Source organism: Crocuta crocuta, unplaced genomic scaffold, assembly GCF_008692635.1.
Source record: "Crocuta crocuta isolate KB4526 unplaced genomic scaffold, BGI_CrCroc_1.0 scaffold14, whole genome shotgun sequence".
Taxonomy (NCBI): domain Eukaryota; kingdom Metazoa; phylum Chordata; class Mammalia; order Carnivora; family Hyaenidae; genus Crocuta; species Crocuta crocuta.
In genome coordinates, this window is record NW_027530209.1 from 3,921,598 (window position 1) to 3,940,633 (window position 19,036).

A 19,036-nucleotide genomic window follows, 5' to 3' on the forward strand; every position below is an offset into this window, starting at 1 on the left:
GATGTACAAGGAGGGAGTATAGAGCAAGAAGGAAAGAAAGATGGATGAGGATAGAAGGGGAAGGGGCAGAAAGAGAACCAGAACTTCAATTTGGCCATCCTACTTCTGGCTTTTTGACAAGGAATAAAGGGGTACATCATAGTGTCAATTGCTACAGATATAGAGCTAAGGAAAGGTGGAGGGGTTATCAAAGAAGATATCTTGGAGGGCACTGGCATGACTTTATAGAGGCATTTCTACAAACTGGTGAGAGTTGGAGCAACTCAAGGCAGGCAACAAGATCAAGTGATGTTTCCAAGAGATTTGACCACACGGGGAAAGCAAGATAAATGTGTGCTTGAAGGAACAGTAAAATTAGAAGAAGATTTGTTTCAAGAAAGGAGAAATGAACAATTTTTCAGGCAAATGAAGGGGGCACTGGTGAAAAATGAGTGGTGAAAGCAAGAGAGAGAATGTAATTTCTAAAGACAAGTCCCAGAGAACAAGCAACCAAATAAAGAGGTGACAAAATCAATAAACCTAAGAACAGAAGAGGGATACCCGTTCCTTAAGAAAAGCGGGAGAATGGAACAAAATTGATAAAATTGAAGAAATACTGAGACAGAAAAGAGGGAGTCAGAGAAAATTCATGTTGAATGGTATTTTTTTCTTCAGAGAAATAAGAGGTAATGAAATAAATTCAGAGTAGAATAGAATTTAGACTAGCCCTATATAAAAGCTAGACCAGGGCAGGAGGCGGGGCGGGGGAGGGGGGGCATGTAGGAACCTGATAAGGAAGCAATAAGCAAAGGGTGTGGCTTCCTTAGAAGACTGACTGTTGTTGATTGATGATGATGACAGATTCCAGGTCTGGAAGAAGTTGGTGGCGAGGGGCATGTGGATCCCTCCTCCAAGTGAGGTGACCTAAGAAAAATGAAAGAGTGGATAGTGTCCCTCTGATGGGCGTCAGCAGTGCCATTGTTGTCTGGGGGAAAGCCAAGCTTCTGGTAAGATTTAGGCATAGAAGTACTACGTAGAAGTGGGGCGCCTGGGTGGCTTAGTTGGTTAAGCATCCGACTTTCGCTTGGGTCATGATCTCGCGGTTCGTGGGTTCGAGACCCGCGTCGGGCTCTGTGCTGACTGCCGGCTCAGAGCCTGGAGCCTGTTTCATTCTGTGACTCCCTCTCTCTCTAATCCTCCCCTGCTCACGCTGTCTCTCTCTCTCTCTCTTAGAAATAAATAAAAAACATTAAAAAAAAAAAGAAGTACTACGTAGAAGTAAGTATGTGTAGTTGTACATGTATATTTATAAGGAAGGAAGGGGCCAGGGACACAGAATAAGAAGGAAATAGTCGACTATAAATGGACATGAGGGTATGAGGAAAGATATAATGTTGATATTAATATATATCAGAGTGATGGGGAAGGGATACAGGGAGGAAGTGAGCTGAGTTTTATAATTGGTGTGACACAAACCAGCCCCAAGTTTTGACACAATGACCCGGGGTGTGGCAAAGGCCCATTGTGTTCATGATGCCTAGTATTGGTTGGTAACCACACATAATTGGTCCTACCAGTAGAAAGAGCCACTGTCCAAGTTAGTGGAATAAACTTTTTGCAATATTTGAAGAAAAGGATTCATATCCAAATTTTCAGATATATCTCTAGGCACAAAATAGGTCAGAAATAGTCAACTTAGGAGACTGGTTCCCCTATGTTAATTCTTGGCTGAGTCTACTATTTGCCACTAGATAATATAATAATAGATGGGGGCAATATAATGAGCGCATACACCCCTTCTCTCTGCCTTGAGGAAGGCTAGTTGCATATTATCAGGACTGGAAAGAATCTTAGCAAATAGACACTTTAGCTTTCTTATTTAAATGAGGAACCGGAGGCATAGGCAGGCCAAGGGACGCACACAAAGTAACCCAACTCAGTGTCTTGCATTATACTTTTTGAGTTTGTTTGTTTATTTTTGAGAGAGAGACAGAGAGTGACTGGGGGAGGGGCAGAGATAAAGGGAGACCCAGAATCCAAAACAGGCTCCAGGCTCTGAGGTATCAGTGCAGAGCCCAATGGGGCTCGGACTCACAAACTATGAGATTATGACCTGAACCGAAGCCAGATTGACTGAGGCACCCAGGTGCCCCATTGCATTATGCTCTATGGTTTACCCCCCTCTTCTTGTTCATAATTAAATATGGGTTCTTGACATTTCCCATTCCCATTCCCATGGCCTAGATGACATTGGTAATCTCTCAGATCAGACAATGGCAACAGCTGATTAGAGTGAAAAATCCTAGAAACCTATAGGAAATTTAAAGCTTTGAATATTTTTGTTAGGCTTTGAGATTTTCGCTTCCATATGAAAATACTGTGAAATGTATATATATGCTTACTTATTTTATATTTTTTCCAGGGATTAAAATATCCAGGCATGCCAAACTTTGCACCAGATGAGCCAGGACAGATTTTCTTGATGGATCTGAATGAGCAAAACCCAAGGGTCCAAGCACTAAACATCAGTGATGGTTTTGACAAAGCATCATTTAATCCACACGGAATTAGTACTTTCATTGACAAAGGTAAAGCCTGATTAAAAATAAGGGGAAATGAGGCAGACACAAGCTACTCAACCTTAATGACTCAACATGTATGTGAAAGGAGGGAAAATTCTATTTTACCATGAAGATGTATATTTGCACGATAAAAAGCATGTGTCAAACATTTTTAAACACTGCATTAAAGAAGGGAGAATAGAAGGTGGCCATTCCTTCTTCCTCTTATCTCCTTCTCTTTTCATTTGACCTACAAATCAAAGTTTAGAGATTGTTCTAAAACATCTAATATATAAACTAAAGGTCCTTTGAAAATAATTGTGTGACATTAGAAAACAAAACATGAAGGAAAACAAGAGATACACAGGATAGAATTAATTAAAAGCTTATTTAAAATAACACTTGCTCATGTTATTTATTACTTGTTCATCGTTCATAATTCCAGACTAATTTAATGTTTAAATATTTGTGGGTCCATAGGGCAAGTAGAGAATAAAAACAGTGAAACCTCCCTAATAGTAACTGCATGAAGGGAAGGCCAAATGAAGTGTTACGATTCCAAATTCTTCAAGAAATGGTGTGTTAATTCTTCAAATATACAATGTTACAATGTATTGTTAAGGATAGATCTGCCGGAGTGATTCTTTTTAAAATTTTTTTTTAATGTTTTATTTATTTCTGAGAGAGAGAGAGAGAGAGAGAGCATGAACAGGGGAGGGTCAGAGAGAGAGGCAGATACAGAATCTGAAGCAGGCTCCAGGCTCTGAGCTGGCTGTCAGCACAGAGCCCGACGCGGGGCTCGAACCCACAAACCATGAGATCATGACCTCAGCCGAAGTCGGACGCTTTTAATCAGCTGAGCCACCCAGGCTCCGCAAACAGGAATGTGATTTGAATGAATAAAAACGAATGATTAATAATTATTTCTATCCAGTATCCAACAGATCTTTGTTTAATTCCTTTGGTCTGCACTAGTAGACTTGTTCATTTTTAACTAAATAGATTCCTTTTAAAATGCTCGATTACTCTTTTGCTAAGTGGGTTAAATATTCCCCTTACTCTATATATGCTATTTATTTGCTTAGCAAACCCTTCTTTAAAAGATAATTGTACCTAATGAGGCCATATAGTTTACAAGGCATTTTCATATATACTTTACTTATTCCTCAAAATAAAACAGTGGGCCCAACCTGGATACTTCTCCTCTTCCTGCCCCAGTCACCTCGTTACAATGTCGTGTCCAATTTACCCTTCAAATATCCCTCCAAGCTGTCCACCTCTCGCCTCCTCACTGCCACCATCCTAGTCCAGGCCCCCAACGTGTCTTCCGTGGATTCTACAATGGCCCCTGACTATATTTTCCCTCTTATACCACCTCCACCCATTTTCATAAGCAAGAGTAATTTTTTATGTAAATCTGATCATGTCCCTCCCTTCTTAAAATTCTCCATATTGTTTCCATTACTCTGAAGAAAAGCCTCAATTCTCCAGAATGGTCTGGGCTCCTAGGCACTACCCTATGTGTATATTCTGGCATCTGGTGTTCTCTCCAGCCTCACCCGATACCACTTTCCCCTTGACCCTCTGGACCAGCCACACTGGATTTCCTTTAGTCCCATAAATGTTCCATACATCAGGGCCTTTCCATTTGCAGTTCCCTCTGCATGGAATGTTTTTCCACCGCTTCTGACTTACTCTTTCTTATCTTTCGGGCCTCAGTTAAAATGTCACCTTTTCAAGGAAGCCTTTCCCCCACTTGTTCAGGGTGAAACTTTATTATGTTTCTTCTAAGTGTACTCCTTCTTTAACACTTTAATCTTTACTCAAAATGGCAATTAAAATTTTTTATCAGTGTTGAATGATGCCAACCTTCTTTCTCTCTGCCACTATTGCCCTATAGTGAACTCCTCCGCATCTTTAGATCCAAGCTTGTGATTTGAATTCTTCAAGCGGGTGCCACTCTGTGAAGAAAGCATCTCCTCTCTCCAGTATTCTTGCATTTACTAATTATTTCCTCTCAAATTTCTTCTCTAGAATACAATCACCATAAAAGCATGTGTGACTTATTTATTGCTGGATTTCCAGACTCTAGGAAAATGGCTGTTGCGTAGTAGGTGGTCCATGAATATATATAAAATAAATGAATAAATGAATGAACCCCATGAGACAGGGCAAATATTAATACCTGGTTTTATAGATGGAGTAATGGAATTTGAAGAGATGCAGTGACATATAACTTCACATCTGTCATTAATAAATGAAAGTTCCAGAACTAGAACCCAGGTGGTCTTATTTCTAATCCTATACCTTTAAAAAATATTGTTTTAATGTTTTCTGAGAGAGAGAGAGAGAGAGAGAGAGAGAGAGACCGAGCATGAGTGGGGGAGGGGCAGAGAGAGAGGGAGACACAGAATCCAAAGCAGTCTCCAGGCTCTGGGCTCTCAACGTAGAGCCTGACACGGGGCTCGAACTCACAAACTGCAAGATCATGACCTGAGCCAAAGTCGGATGCCCAACCAACTAAGCCATACAGGAACCCTTAATCCTATGCCTTTTACTTGAGTGAAATTAGGGCTTTGGGATCTATTGAAATTGAGTTACCATTTTTTTTGCTTGACTTCCATCTAGGCACTGCCATTGAAGAAAGTATAATGAGTGACCAGATTAACTTGGAGCTATTTTATTGCATGAGCTATTTTAATCCAAAGTGTTGGATTTGTTTTGTTTTGTTTTGTTTTGTTTTAGGAGTGAGAAGTACGGGTTGGTTTTTTGGTTCTGTTTTGTTTTTGTTTTTTGAGATGGAACCAGTTTACAGATTCACCCTCAAAGCATCTATTTAATCAGACTTTCTGGAGTTGAATATATTATGATTGCAGTCTTATTTGTTACCTCCTTTAATTATGCATTTAATTAATTAGGGCAAAACATTACACGTAAGTTGGAATGGAATGAGAAGACAAAAACAAAACTATTCTCACCAAGCGTCTCTTATATGGAAGGAAGGGTCCAATAGATGCCTAAAGGAGGTGTAAAACCAGAGCAGCACATAAAATGTGTCTGGCAAGAGTGTCCAGCCGAAGGGCCATGTGGGAGCAAAATCTGATTGGGGCTCTGCTTGCCAAGCCTCAGGCCCCAGAAAGGGCTGCGTCAGACTAAAAGAATGATCCATCTGTGAGAGAGCCACTTTCCTTAATTTGGGGAAAGGTACCTGTGTGTTTCAGGGACCATGCGTATAAGCCCTGCATCTCAGGGCTTGGACTCGCTCTACTGCATTTTTGGAAGCCCTGTCAAGAAAGGAAAAGGGGAGATGAACGCAGATCAAGGCCTGAAATGAGAGGATGGGACCAGGCTCTTTCAGATTCCAGAGCTCCTCTTACCTAGAGCTTCTTTCAGGTCAGAAAACAGTATTTTGAGAAAACAGATTCCCACCCTCAATCTTGTTCACAGCAGTTCACATTTCACTATGAAAACAGGTGAACATTCTCGGGGTCGGCGATGCCTAGAATTGATGCACCTGTTTTCTCTTGCATTCACATTCACATTCCACATCCATTAGGCTCATTAAATATTGTTATTGCACACTTAGGTAGATGACTTGTGTCAGTTTATACTCTAGCTGGGACATGTTGCTTATTTTAAGATATTTACTCAGCCCCGACATTTCTTGAGCGTGTGTTGTAATATACGCATTTCTCACAGAAAAGAAACTTGCTTCTCCTGTTGAAGGGCCACCTGGGAAACCACATCTGTTTATATACCATTGTAGCTCTGTATCTTCCTGTGGCAGAAGGTATGTAGGTGAGGCTGAGGAGACCACTGAGGAACGTCTGCCCTTGGCTCTGCCACTCGGCGGTGGGGAAACTGCGCATGAGTTATTCGCCTCCTGATCCTGTTTTCTCAGGTGTGCTGTGGGGATCAAATGCAAGGTGTAGAAGAAAAGTGCTTGAACATGACCAAATTCTACACCAAGTCTAATAATAGTTGCAACAGAAGTAAACTTCTTGGAAATTATGCCTTTTTCCCACTTTAGACCATACCGTGTATCTTTATGTTGTGAATCACCCCCACATGAAGTCCACGGTGGAGAAATTTAAATTTGAGGAAGAACAACGTTCTCTTATACACCTGAAAACTATAACACATGAACTTCTCACAAGGTATGGAATTAAAGTATTTTGCACTTCTATTTATTTTCCACCTCTGCTGTGTGCTTTGTTTTCTTTGGTTCATGCAGCGGGCTTCAACTTTTGTTTTGTAGCATTTTTTTCCCTAAGGCTTTCAAGAGGTTCCCACGGTGGCCCTGCCCAGCACGTCACTAGACACTGCTGTATTCAGTATTGAATATCTTTTTATTTTCCAACTTTGTGAAAGCATTTTAATCTTATAAAGGTGCTCAATTAGATTCGCAGCTCTAATTCCATCCTCCATACCACAACAATGCAATACCTACTATTGGGCTTTCTTTAAACACCTACACCTTTTTCTAGTTGTCCCGGTAGATTGTACTGTGAAAGCCGCACCCACTGGGTGTTATCACCGTCTCCAGATGGGCCATTCCTTTGTTCAATAAAAGCTTTAAAGCAGAGTTTGAAAAAAGCCTGTGGGCACATATAAAAATTTACATTTATTAAGCATTGACTATGTGCCAGGCACTGTGTCAAAATGCTCCATTTTATTCTCACAACTGCTATAAGTAATAGATATGAGTAAATGGGGACTTCACGAAGTTTCGAGTTAAGTAACTTACCTGAGTTGTGTAAGTTGTAAGTTGCAGAACCAGGGTATAAACCTAGATCTATCTAAGTTCAAAGCCGGACTCTCAGTCACAGTGGTGAACATCCCTCTTACTATGCTGAGAAAAAAATAGGTAAGTGTTTTAGTGGGTAGACTGCCTGTTCCAAGGCTGTAACAAACAATGAAGAATTTGTCTTTTATAAAATGGACTCAACACGGAAAGACTAGTTCCAAGACAGTAGAGGTTAATCTTGTCTTGAGATAGAAGGATAGGGAAAGAAAAGAAAGGAAGGTCACCTTCTCTGCTTTGCTCTCTTTCTCAAAATCACATATCAGTTTCTCCCCATAGAATTTGGGGGTGACAAAAGCAGAGGCAGAAGAAGTAAGTGCAGCTGGGGTCACCGCACTCTTCCCAGGAGGCATTGTATGGAGTCCTGAGGCCCTGTGGGGACAGGACCACCGAGAGGTGCCTGAGAAACTGTGGACAAACCTCTTAACTATGCTTCAGTTTCCTCAGTCAAGTGGGGGTTCTCTCACCGGCCTGACTTACCTAACTCCTGATTTTGAGAATCAAATACAGTAACATATGACGTCACTGAATGAGTTCTTTTCATTGAAGGTACGGACCAAGGGAAAACCCAATACACAACCACTGCATTAGAAAGTTACCATTCCAGGGGCGCCTGGGTGGCTCAGTTGCTTAAGTGTCCTACTCAGGTCACGATCTCATGGTTTGTGGGTTGGAGCCCCGTGTTGGGTTCTGTGCTGACAGCTCAGAGCCTGGGGCCCGCTTCGGATTCTGTGTTTCCCCCTTTTCTTTGCTCCTCCCCTGCTCACTCTCTGTCTCTCCGTCTCTCTCAAAGATAAATAAACATTTAAAAAAAATTAAAAAAAGAAAAAAGAAGGAAAGAAAGAAAAGAGAAACAAAAAGAAAAGAAAGAAAAGAAAAGAAAAGAAAAGGAAAGGAAAGAAAAGAAAAGAAAAGAAAAAAGAAAAGAAAAGAAAAGAAAAGAAAAGAAAAGAAAGGAGGAAAGAAAGTTACTATTCCAGGCACAGAAGTGAGATACCAGTTTTAGGTAAGGAGACATGAATATTATGGGTTGACTTGTGAGCAACTTGAAAAGATATGTTGAAATTTTAACGCCCCCACACCTCAGAACATGACCTTATTTGGAAATAAGATTGTTACAGATGTAATCAGTTAATATGAGGTTATATTAAAGTAGGGTGGGTCCTTAATCCAACACGCCTGGCATCTTTATAAGAAGACAGACAGGTGGAAGAATGCACGTGGGGATGGAGAATGAGTTTGGAGTGAAGTGTCTACAAGCTACAGAGTGCCAGGGGGCTGCTGGAAGCTACAAGATACAAGGATGGACCTTAGAACCCTCAGAATGAGCATGGTTCTGTCAACACCTTGATTTCAGACATCTTGCAGCCAGAATCGTGAGACAGTGCTGTTGTCTAACCCCACCCAGTCTGTCGCACTGTGTCACAGCAGCACCAAGAAACGCACACAAGGGAGAGGCTACAGCAAGCGTGTTGTCAAGCCAGCCACACTGCTAAGTGCAACTCGCTGCTAGAAATCATGGCATCATCCTCCAGTAAACAACCTAAGTTCCATTTCAGGACAGTCTGGCCAAGATCAGAAAAGGAGAAGTTTATTCGGCAGGCCCATCTCTTATTAGTCAAAAAGGAGTTCACTCTTGCACATTCCTAGCTGTGCATACACAAGTCAATTCTGGTGACATCTTGTCCTTTATGTCAACAAAGAGGCCCAGAAGTAGGAGCCTGAGGCCAGCAACAGACATGAGGTAAGGCGCTATAAGGCTGCGCTGTGGGAAATGTGTCTGAACCATGCAGCCGTAGTGGAAATAGTACCAACTGGAACTGTGCAGGTGAAGCTTCGAGGGCCTAAAGAAGATTTTTGAAACACAATATTTTGATACACAATATTAACCAAGCATTTCAAGGGGTAGAACGAGGTGCTATGGAAACAAAGTGTCAAAGGATCTAACTTAATCTATGGCGTCAGCCAATACTTTCTGGAGGAAAGAATGCTTAAGCTGAGGACCAAAAGGTGAATAGCCTGATGACCCTGGGAAAGTCATTGTACATCAACATAGTATTTTTTTTGTTTTTGTTTTTGTTTTTGTTTTTGAGAGAGAGAGAGAGCATGAGCAGGGAAGGAGCGGAAAGAGAGGGAGACAGAATCCAAAGCAGTCTCTGCCTTGTCAGCGCAGAGCCCGATGTCTGGCTTGAACCCACAAACTGTGAGATCATGACCTAAGCCAAAGTCGGATGCTCAACCAACTGAGCTGCCCCAGTGCCCCTGGAATTTTTTAATCCAGACTACTTCATGTATACTTTTTCAAACTGATGAACACAATTGTCTTTGAGATTTAGTGATTTGGACCACAATCAAAATCTTTAACCACTCCTTGGGTTTTTGCCCTCTCTCTTTTTTTCACTCTAGAGTGAATGACATTGTGGTTCTTGGACCAGAACAGTTCTATGCCACCAGAGACCACTATTTTACCAACTTCTTCATGGTACTATTAGAGATGATCATGGATCTTCGTTGGACTTATGTTCTTTTCTACAGTCCAAGAGAGGTCAAAGTGGTAGCCAGAGGATTTGGTTCTGCCAATGGGATCACAGTCTCACTAGACAAAAAGTAAGCTTTATAATTTTTCAACACTTTGCTCCTGATATTTTAGTGGACTCCTTCCTTTAAGTGGTGGTTATTTCCTGAGGCTTAAGTAGTCAATATAAGTGTGGAGGGATCCAGTGTGGCCAGGGCTCACACTCTTACGTGTGATCATAAGTACACCATATGCCCTCTTGCACGCCAGGCTTTCCCCCTGTGAAACGAAGATTCGACTCAAGAATGCAAGGTTCTTATTCCAAATTATCATGTGAGTCTAGAAACATAGCTACCTAACACACTTAAAAGGAGAATAAATGCAAAATATCTCTGCCCTTTATGAGGGTAATGGTGTTTAATCACTACACTAAGTCGAGTTATCTGAAAGTTCTTTTTAGAGGAGACTTGACTTCGATTGGGCATTATGATTGCATAAATTTCAGGTTTACTGACTTACTACAGCAGACTTTTCTATAAGAAAAATACAGTTTTATGTAGCACAAAATTTCCTGAGAAACTCTTTTAAAGTGTTTTAAAATGGAAAGTTTTTTTTAAAGTACCCATGAATGTTAATGTGTAAACTCAAGATAATAGAGATAATCCCTGTAGAAAACAATTCTAAGTGTTCTTTCTTTTAAAAAAATTATTATAATTGAGCTTGACGGTCATCTGATGCTTCTTTTCAAGCACTAGATTTTGGAGATATAGATTCTTTTGGCCTCTTTTAGGTCTACCTACCTCTATCCAATTTAAGGAATAAATTGTGACTCCTAAGTAACGAGTCTGAGCCTGTATGTCATCTAGAAACACCAAGTTCATTACTTTATAGTCATTATATCATATCCGAAGCCTACTTAAAGCACTGAAAGAATATTAAAAAGAAGACTGTTATCTTCTTGTACTATGGTTTAGGAAGATATTGCAGTGGCACTTAGGACTTATTGTGAATTTTTATACCTCTTTTCCAAAGTAAAAGTTAATGTCATCTCTCATTATTACTTGCTTACATGTGAATGTTATTTACTTCAAAGGTATATCTATGTAGCTGATGTATTGGCTCAGAGCATTCATGTACTGAAAAAACATGATAACTGGGATTTAACTCAAGTGAAGGTAAAAAGACCCTTGGCTTGCCCATACAACATGACCTCTTACATTAGCTCCTGTGCCTGATCTAAGAATGTGCTCCTTGAATGGAGGAAGCATGACTATTTTTAGAAGAACATCAGCGCATTTGTGCTTGGGCTTCGAAAATTTAGTAGTAAGGGCCCTTCACAAGATCTATTTCAGGAGCCAGAAGGAGCTGGTGGGAGGGAGGAGGGGTAGATAAGAAAATTGAAACAATGTCTTTATATTTCCTCTTTGTTGGAAGGTAATGCCGTTAAGCACCTTAGTGGATAACTTAACTGTGGATCCTGACACGGGAGCTATTTGGGCAGGATGCCATCCTAATGCCATGAAGCTGTTCATCTATAACTCTGAGGATCCTCCAGGGTCAGAAGTAAGTTCCTATTCTTCTCTGAGCTCACAGACAAAGTTGCAAGAATAATTTGTTGAGGAGACTTGGGAGAATTTAGTGGGTCACACGTGATGTTCCAGAACTGAATAAGCAGAGATTTTGGCAGGATGGGAAGATATGGCCCATTAACCGTTTCAGGTCTCCTGGTGCCAATTTGACATCAGTGCTAGACAACATTTCCCATCCTTGCAAGGGCTATAGTTGCCATCAGGAAGAATAGGTAAGAACAAGCTTGATTATTCACATAGACCTAGATTGCATATTGTATTTCCAATCAGGACATAGGCTCTGATAAATATAATATGATTTCACTCATATGCGGAATTTAAGAAACAAAACAGATGAACATAGGAGAAGGGAAAGAAAAATAAGATAAAAACAGAGATGGAGGCAAACCAAAAGAGACTCTAAAATACAGAGAACAAAGTGAGGGCTGTTGGAAGTGTGTTGGATGCGGGGATAAGTGAAATAGATGATGGGGGCACTTGTTGGGATGAGCATTGGGTGTTATATGTAAGTGATGAATCACTAAACTCTACTCGTGAAACCCTTATTACACTATATGTTAACTAACTTGGATTTAAAGAATTTTTTTAAAAAAAGGATATAGGTACTGAGCAGAGCCTGAAATTAGGCAAAGGGAGAGTCCTATATGGAGTCCTATATATCTTCCTTCACACTACCTACTATGAAACTCAGATGGAAAGATTTAGATGATTGTAGTCTCAAAACAAAATTAGTTTTTGGCAGCAAGTTGTAATATATACGATAGTGTTGAAGAATGTCTCATTTTAAAGATATTATTTGTGTTATTTAAAGCCTCTTCTAAAACAAGAGCATAGACCATCGAATTTTATATAGCATTAAAAACAATAGCAGCATTGTCTACAGCATTGAGTTTAAGAATAACAAATCTCTAGTAAATTCAATACAGAGATAAATTCTTGGCACACATACTCTGAGAGATTTATTCGCAAAAAGTTATTGAGCATTTATAATGGATCAGATTTTGTTCTAATGTTTGAAATGTATCATAAAACAAAATATACAAAGATCTCTACTCTTTAGGGGGAGGGAGAGCCAATGAACAAAAAGCATAAGAAATTAGCAAGTTACATAGTAAGTTTGAAGGTGGTGAGTTCTACGGAGGAAAATGTATAACAGAGTAAAAGGGATCAGAATTGCGGTGAACTGGGGGGGGATGGGTAGTCCTATTATTAAATATAGAAATCAGAGGGGCCTCATTGAGAAGGTAAGCTTTGGAGAAAGACATAATGTTTGAATCTAGGTTTGGGGAGCTGGGAAATTGAGATTCAAACCCTAGCCTGCTAATTGGCCCTGATAATATACACTTAATTCTGCTTCCAATATTGTTGCTCTTCAGTTAAAATTTTTTGTTTCTGTAATTTATTAACATATTAGTCACAGCTTCTTAGAACAAACAAAAGCAAAAACAGCAAAAAAGTATTAAGAGAAGCAAAAGTTCAGTCTGAGCCTAGAGCCTAACCCCAAGCCAGCAATCTACCTTTGCCTCAGACACGTGCCCTCCAAAGTAACACATACTGCTTTTCTACAAACACCCAATGATGTCTGCTTTAAGAGAACAAAAATATGACCCATAGCATAATTTGAAAATTATTTAGGATCTTTCTCATGTCTCTATTTTCAAGTTTATCATTTGTTTATTTAAAAAAATGTTTGTGTTATTTATTTTTGAGAGAGAGACAGAGACAGGGAGTGAATGGGGAAGGGGGCTGAGAGAGAGGGAGACACAGAATCCTAAGCAGGCTCCTGGCTCTGAGCTGTCAGCACAGAGCTGGACACAGGGCTCAAACTCATGAATCTCGAACTCACGAACCGCGAGGTCATGACCTGAGCCGAAGTCAGACACTTCACCGACTGAGCCACCCAGGCACCTCACCATTTGTTTATTTTAGATAAGACTTCTTTCTTCACAATGATACCCTTTACTTTTAGTTGAGACTAATGTTTTCTATAAGAGTTCCAAGTTTGAGTATTTTCATGTACCAAACCTGAGTGAAGGTATAGGATCTTCCCTAAGATGAAAAAACAAAACTCAACTAAACTCTATTCTAAGAAGTGTCAATATATATTCATGACTCATGAATTTCTAATTGGTTGTCCTTAATTCCTATCATGTCCTATTTGAGCGAACTTCTTCATCCAGGCTGTTTAGAAAATTGAGCACTTTTATGTTTACTGATTAGCAAAGTAAAGTGTGTTAATCTTTAAAAAAATTTTTTTTTAATGTTCATTTATTTTTGAGAGAGGGGAGGGCAGGGCAGAGAGAGGGGAAGACACAGCAGAGTCCAGGCTCTGATCTGTCAGTACAGAGCCTGACGTGAGGCTCGAACCCATAAACTGTGAGATCCTGACCTGAGCTGAAGCCGGACGCTTAACTGACTGAGCCACCCATGTGCCCCTAAAGTGTGTTAATCTCGAGGATCAATAACAGTAGTAGGCAGGGATATGTCAGATTGAATTCCAAAGTATGCATTCTTTCTTATTCCTGACACTTTGCAGATGTGAGGGGAGCCCCCTCGGTGACAACTACTGTCCTACTGAATATGAGGTTGGGTTGGCTTGCTAACTGGGTGACCATCATTTCATCCTTTGTTTCCCTCCCCATGCAGTAGGCCTTTTCAAAGGCCAGACCCTTCCCGTAGAGGAAGACTGTTCACTCAAGAAGTAGATAAGAGTGGGGCACCTGGGTCATTCAGTCGGTTAAGCACGGAACTACTCTTGGTTTCAGCTCAGGTCATGATCTCACACTTTGTGAGTTTGAGCCCTGTGTCGGGCTCTGCATGGACAGGGCAGAGCCCGCTTGGGATTCTCTCTCTCCCTCTCTCTCTGCCCTTCTCTGGCTTACTTTCTCTGCCTCCCTCTCAAAAAATAAATGAATAAACATTTAAAAAGGTTTAAAAAAGAATTAGATAATAGCACTCACTGGATCTCAACTCCTTCCTCTAAAGGAGAACTATCAAAATTAACTAAACCACCTTGTTTGGGATTTTGGCTAATGTCAGATAACTAACTAGTCCACTCGACTGCATAGATATAATTAGAACATTAATACTTTCATCAGAATAAGAAAAAAATCATCACATACAAATTTTAGTGTATTGATTTCTGGAGTATTAGTCCTGGAGTATTTGAGAAGGAACATGTCACTGGCAGCTGTTTTCTCATATAGTATACTGACAAATATTCTTCTCTTGACAGGTGCTTCACATCCAGGATGTTTTGTCTGAGAAGCCCAAAATAAGCACCATGTACGCCAATAATGGCTCTGTGCTTCAGGCAAGCTCTGTGGCTTCTGTGTACCGTGAGAAACTTCTCATAGGCACCGTATTTCACAAAGCTCTATACTGTTTGCTGTAGACTCTAGGCATTCCAGAAAGTCTTGTCAGCCAACAAAAAACAAAACTGCAGGCTGCAGAATAAAATAACTGTGTTTATTTGGGGTCTTAGGGATTGCAATATGGGAGACACAAATTCCACTGGAATTGAAAGGTTGCTCTAGAGAGACAAAGGAGGTTAGAGTTTTTAAAGAGGAAAGAGGAGACTTACATAAATTGTTTGAAGAAAATGTGCTCAGTGCTGGTATGGGTACAGTTACACTAATCTATGTGTGATTGGTTGCTAGGGCTAGACAGTGCATTTAGGTCCACTTTAGCTTTTTATTTGATTTCATTTTATTTTTGAGAGAAAGTGCATGTGTGTGCACATGCACGCGAGGGAGGGAGGGAGGGGCAGAGGGAGTGAGAGAGAGGGAGAGAGAGAGAGAATCTGAAGCGGGCTTCACACCCAGCACAGAGGAGCTCAATCCCAGGACCCACAATGGTGACATCATGGCCTGGGCTGAAATCAAGAGTAGACCATGAACCAAGCCACCCCATTTATGTCCATTTTAACACATAGTAGATGCCTTTGCTTTTAGCTCAGCTTAGCAAAAATTCTGAGAATTTGATAGAGAAGATGTGCATAAGCTCCACCTCCTCAATGTCCTCCCTGCTCCATTTTAAATAACTCTATTAGTAACGGTTACTCCATTTTATTGTCTCTGTTGTCAATTGACATGTTTAGTAAAAATAAAGCCCTAATTATATGATCAGTGGAATTGAACATGAATGACAAATACCCACGAAAGTGTATCTGGCTTTTCTTATGGATAGAAGTAAAGAAATAGTGATTATGTAGTAGCCACAAAAATTGCAAGTCAGATTAGTGACAGTCCGGTAAGAAGTCATACCTCTCAATGCTTTCTTGTCTAGTATTCCCAATATTCTTTCTATAATAAGATGTGTGAGCTGTGGTGAGTGAGGTATCTAGTTCACATAGCACTCCTAACTAACTGTGAAGCAAAACTCCCTCCTACCGCCGGCCTTCTGAGCCTCCAGATCAGGAGAAAACCTAAAGCTCAAATACTTACAGTTCCCCTTCTCTTCCTTTGATTGTGCCAGACACAAACTGCCGGTCAAGTTCCTAGCCTGTGAATAAAAGCAAGAATTGACAGTGTTTTGCCTAAAGCCCTCTTTAAATTTGTAGTCTCTCTAGTTCTGGGAATCAGGTTCTGGAAAATCCGACAGCGACAGGCATCACTGGCTACCTTAGGGCAGAACAGGGCGGATCTGTTGTTCTTTTGTAATAGGTCTTTATTCGTAGTGATATCTGTATCTGAAGTAATGTAATCAGCTTACCTCTGAACCATGAGATGGGGCCTTAAGGCTGTGCCCTTCAACTGCTTTAACCTTTCTCTTTTGGTTAATTCAATAAACACCTATTAAGCAACATCCTACAGGCTTAAGTCTAATGAATCAGAAATAAATAATATGGTTCTGGCTTGAAGTCCTCTCTTAAGGACCAACTCAACCTTAGTTTGATGCGAATGAATCAAGATACCCCTTTCGTGGTCAAAAAACTAGGACAACTTTTAGCAAATCACTAATGGGAATCAGTATACCCAAGAACCCCACCCTCTTCTCTTTTTGTGACTTCCGCTCAGGAGTAGTTGGTTGATTTTTTGTTTTCCTCTTCTGGGGTGGGGAATTGAGAAAGCTTCTTTATTTCCTAAAGAATTTTGCTCAATTAGATCTAAATTTAGCTGAAAAGTTTTGTATCAGGGTAAAATTCTACTATGTAGTGCATGCAACGTTTTCTGATTTAGACAGTAAGAACGTAGTTTCCACTGCTTCAGGGGAGGAATGCCTCAACAGAATGTTCTAGTTAGTTCTTAGACTTTGAGTTTCAAGAGCCTAATCATCAGAGAGACACAGAAGAAAATAATAACTAAGAACATGTACACAGATTCAAAAAATATATAACAGTCTTATTTTCTGTCCCTAACCCTTACACCCTATGGATTCAGAAAATTTACCAGACTAGAAGTAACATGGAGAGCCAGAGATGGGAAAACTAAAGGCATTTAGATGCTGGTGGGGTCCTGTGAATAGACCCTGTCCTGCCCCAGGCCAAGTTGGGAAAGGCTGGATGAGAAAACCCATACAGGTATTTGGGGGATCTGATTGCTGAGGGATAGTGTGTCCTTTCACAGAGAGGGCCTATGGAAGTCACAAGGCTCTGGGGTTCTCCTTCCCCAATGCTCCTAATCTTTATGTGAGTATCTTGAGCCTCTTCTCTCACTTGGCAGGTGGGAAGGAGAGCGATGGCCCCTCCAATAAATGTTCCATTTTGATGACTCATTGTAATCCCTTCCCTGGTCTTTCCATTTAAATTGCCAGAGACATGGGTGGGGATATTAGGGTGATGATTAGGGATAGTTCAGCTCAAGAAGGAAAATAGTGAAGATAAAAGCAAAAACCAATGTGATAGCCAGAGCCAAGATAGCCCCCAATGATCCTTATGTCCTGGTACTCATTCCCTTGCATAGTTCCTTCCTACATCAAATGTGGCTCTCCTGTGTCATCAATAAGATATTCTAGAAATGATGATGTGTGACTGTCACCGCTAAGTTCTATAAAAACATTACCATTTGACCTTGCTCACAAAAACTGTGCATCACGATAAAAGTTTCTGACTGTTTTAAAATGCTAAGTTCTGGAGTTATATTATAATTTGTTATAATAATTAGTCACCTAATGAAACAGGAAACCATGTGTAATGTAGAGATTCAACAAAAGCCAAAAAGTTCATTCTTTAAAAAGATTAATAAAAACTAATACACATCTGGTGAGACTTATCAAGAAAAAGAATGGCTCAATTATCCAGTGTCAGAAATGAAAAATAAGACATGCAGATTCTATAGACATTAGAGGGATAAAAAGAAGAGTTGATGAACTACTTTATGCCAACAAATTTGAAATTTTTATGAAAAGAACAAACTTCTAAAAAGGATATAACACTCTATTAACTAGGGTAAGACTAAACTACTGTCATGCATAGAATAAAAACACAATGCCTTTTATAGAAATTGTTTATTTGTCTTTCATTTTCCAATTCTGAGAGGAGTGATTGAGGGACAGCTTCCCTTGATGGGGCCATTCAGGATCTTGGGATCTTGCAGGAAAGAGAAGGCACAGGGCTATTGAGGGAAGTTCTTTAAGGGAACTACTGACACAAGAGTATGAAGGTTTAAAGGAAACTAACAAGATACACTAATATATCCAAGTGCAAACAATGGAGTGGGAGAGATGGGGGTGGCGGGAGGCCAAGGACTCAGTTTCTAACTGTAGGTTTGAAGGAACAAGGGATAGAAGCAGCTACCAGAATCAGAAGAGAATAGATAAAGTGGAGATAGGTTGAGCAAAAGATCCTGTGGTCATTGGTAGTAAGCGACAGGCGCCCTGTCACAACTCAGCAGAGAGAAAGCAGAGGAAATAAATATCTTGACTTACCGCCCTTTCACTCTCCCAAAAGACAGGAGAACTATTAATGGAGCCCATAAAGCTTCCAGGATGCAGAGCAATGGGGACTTACATACAGAGTGGATCTTGAACTGCAAATGTCTTCATCATGTCACTGCACCATTGCCCAGGGGATTATAGTTATCTGCATGGTGAAAGCTAGTTCTCTACCATATCTGTGTTTCATCAAACTGGAAGGAGAAAGAAGAGAGAGACTATGTAGGAGAAATACCCAGTGTCTTAAGATCCAGGACTGGAAACAGTAGTCATTTCTTCTTTTCCCTTACTAATGGTAGAAACTAATGACATGATCACACCTAACTAACTTTAAGGAAAATTGAGCAATGTATCATGACTGGAGAAGCATATGTTCCAGGAAAAAGAAAGAATAAATTTTAGTGAACAATTACTAATCTGTGCCACAGTCTACTCTTTAGCCACTAAATATCCCTCTGCATCCTTCTCTCTTGCCAAGGAATATAAGCTAAATATCTATCCAATTTCTGTATCCAGCTCAAAGCACAGGATCTCTGAGTGATGTTTTGACCTCTGCATTAGGTTCATATATGGCTGCACGTGGCAGCCTAGAGAATAAAAGCATTGCCCCCCTACATTCAATTACAATGGTTAAGTATGAACAGAATAACTATAGTAAACACTCCTAGTAAAAGAAAGGAAGAATGGAATACATTCAGCTCCATAACAATGAGAT

The 19,036-nt window shown here is 40.3% G+C and overlaps 1 protein-coding gene across 2 annotated transcripts in view; it reads left to right on the forward strand.

Moving 5' to 3' along the window:
- The window catches only part of PON3 (paraoxonase 3), a 30,292-nt gene extending 11,605 nt beyond the window's left edge, over window positions 1–18,687 (forward strand). Inside the window, exons 4-10 of one of the 2 annotated variants that reach the window (XM_077765375.1) lie at window positions 2,402–2,567; window positions 6,571–6,697; window positions 9,751–9,951; window positions 10,953–11,034; window positions 11,294–11,422; window positions 14,684–14,761; window positions 18,338–18,687. In XM_077765375.1, coding sequence (XP_077621501.1) covers window positions 2,402–2,567; window positions 6,571–6,697; window positions 9,751–9,951; window positions 10,953–11,034; window positions 11,294–11,422; window positions 14,684–14,761; window positions 18,338–18,415 — 861 coding nt within the window. In that variant the 3' untranslated portion in view covers window positions 18,416–18,687. Of the gene's footprint in view, window positions 1–2,401; window positions 2,568–6,570; window positions 6,698–9,750; window positions 9,952–10,952; window positions 11,035–11,293; window positions 11,423–14,683; window positions 16,255–18,337 lie in introns of those variants that run through there. The other variant, XM_077765374.1, reaches the window with a different exon arrangement.
- The last annotated feature ends 349 nt before the right edge of the window (window positions 18,688–19,036 follow it).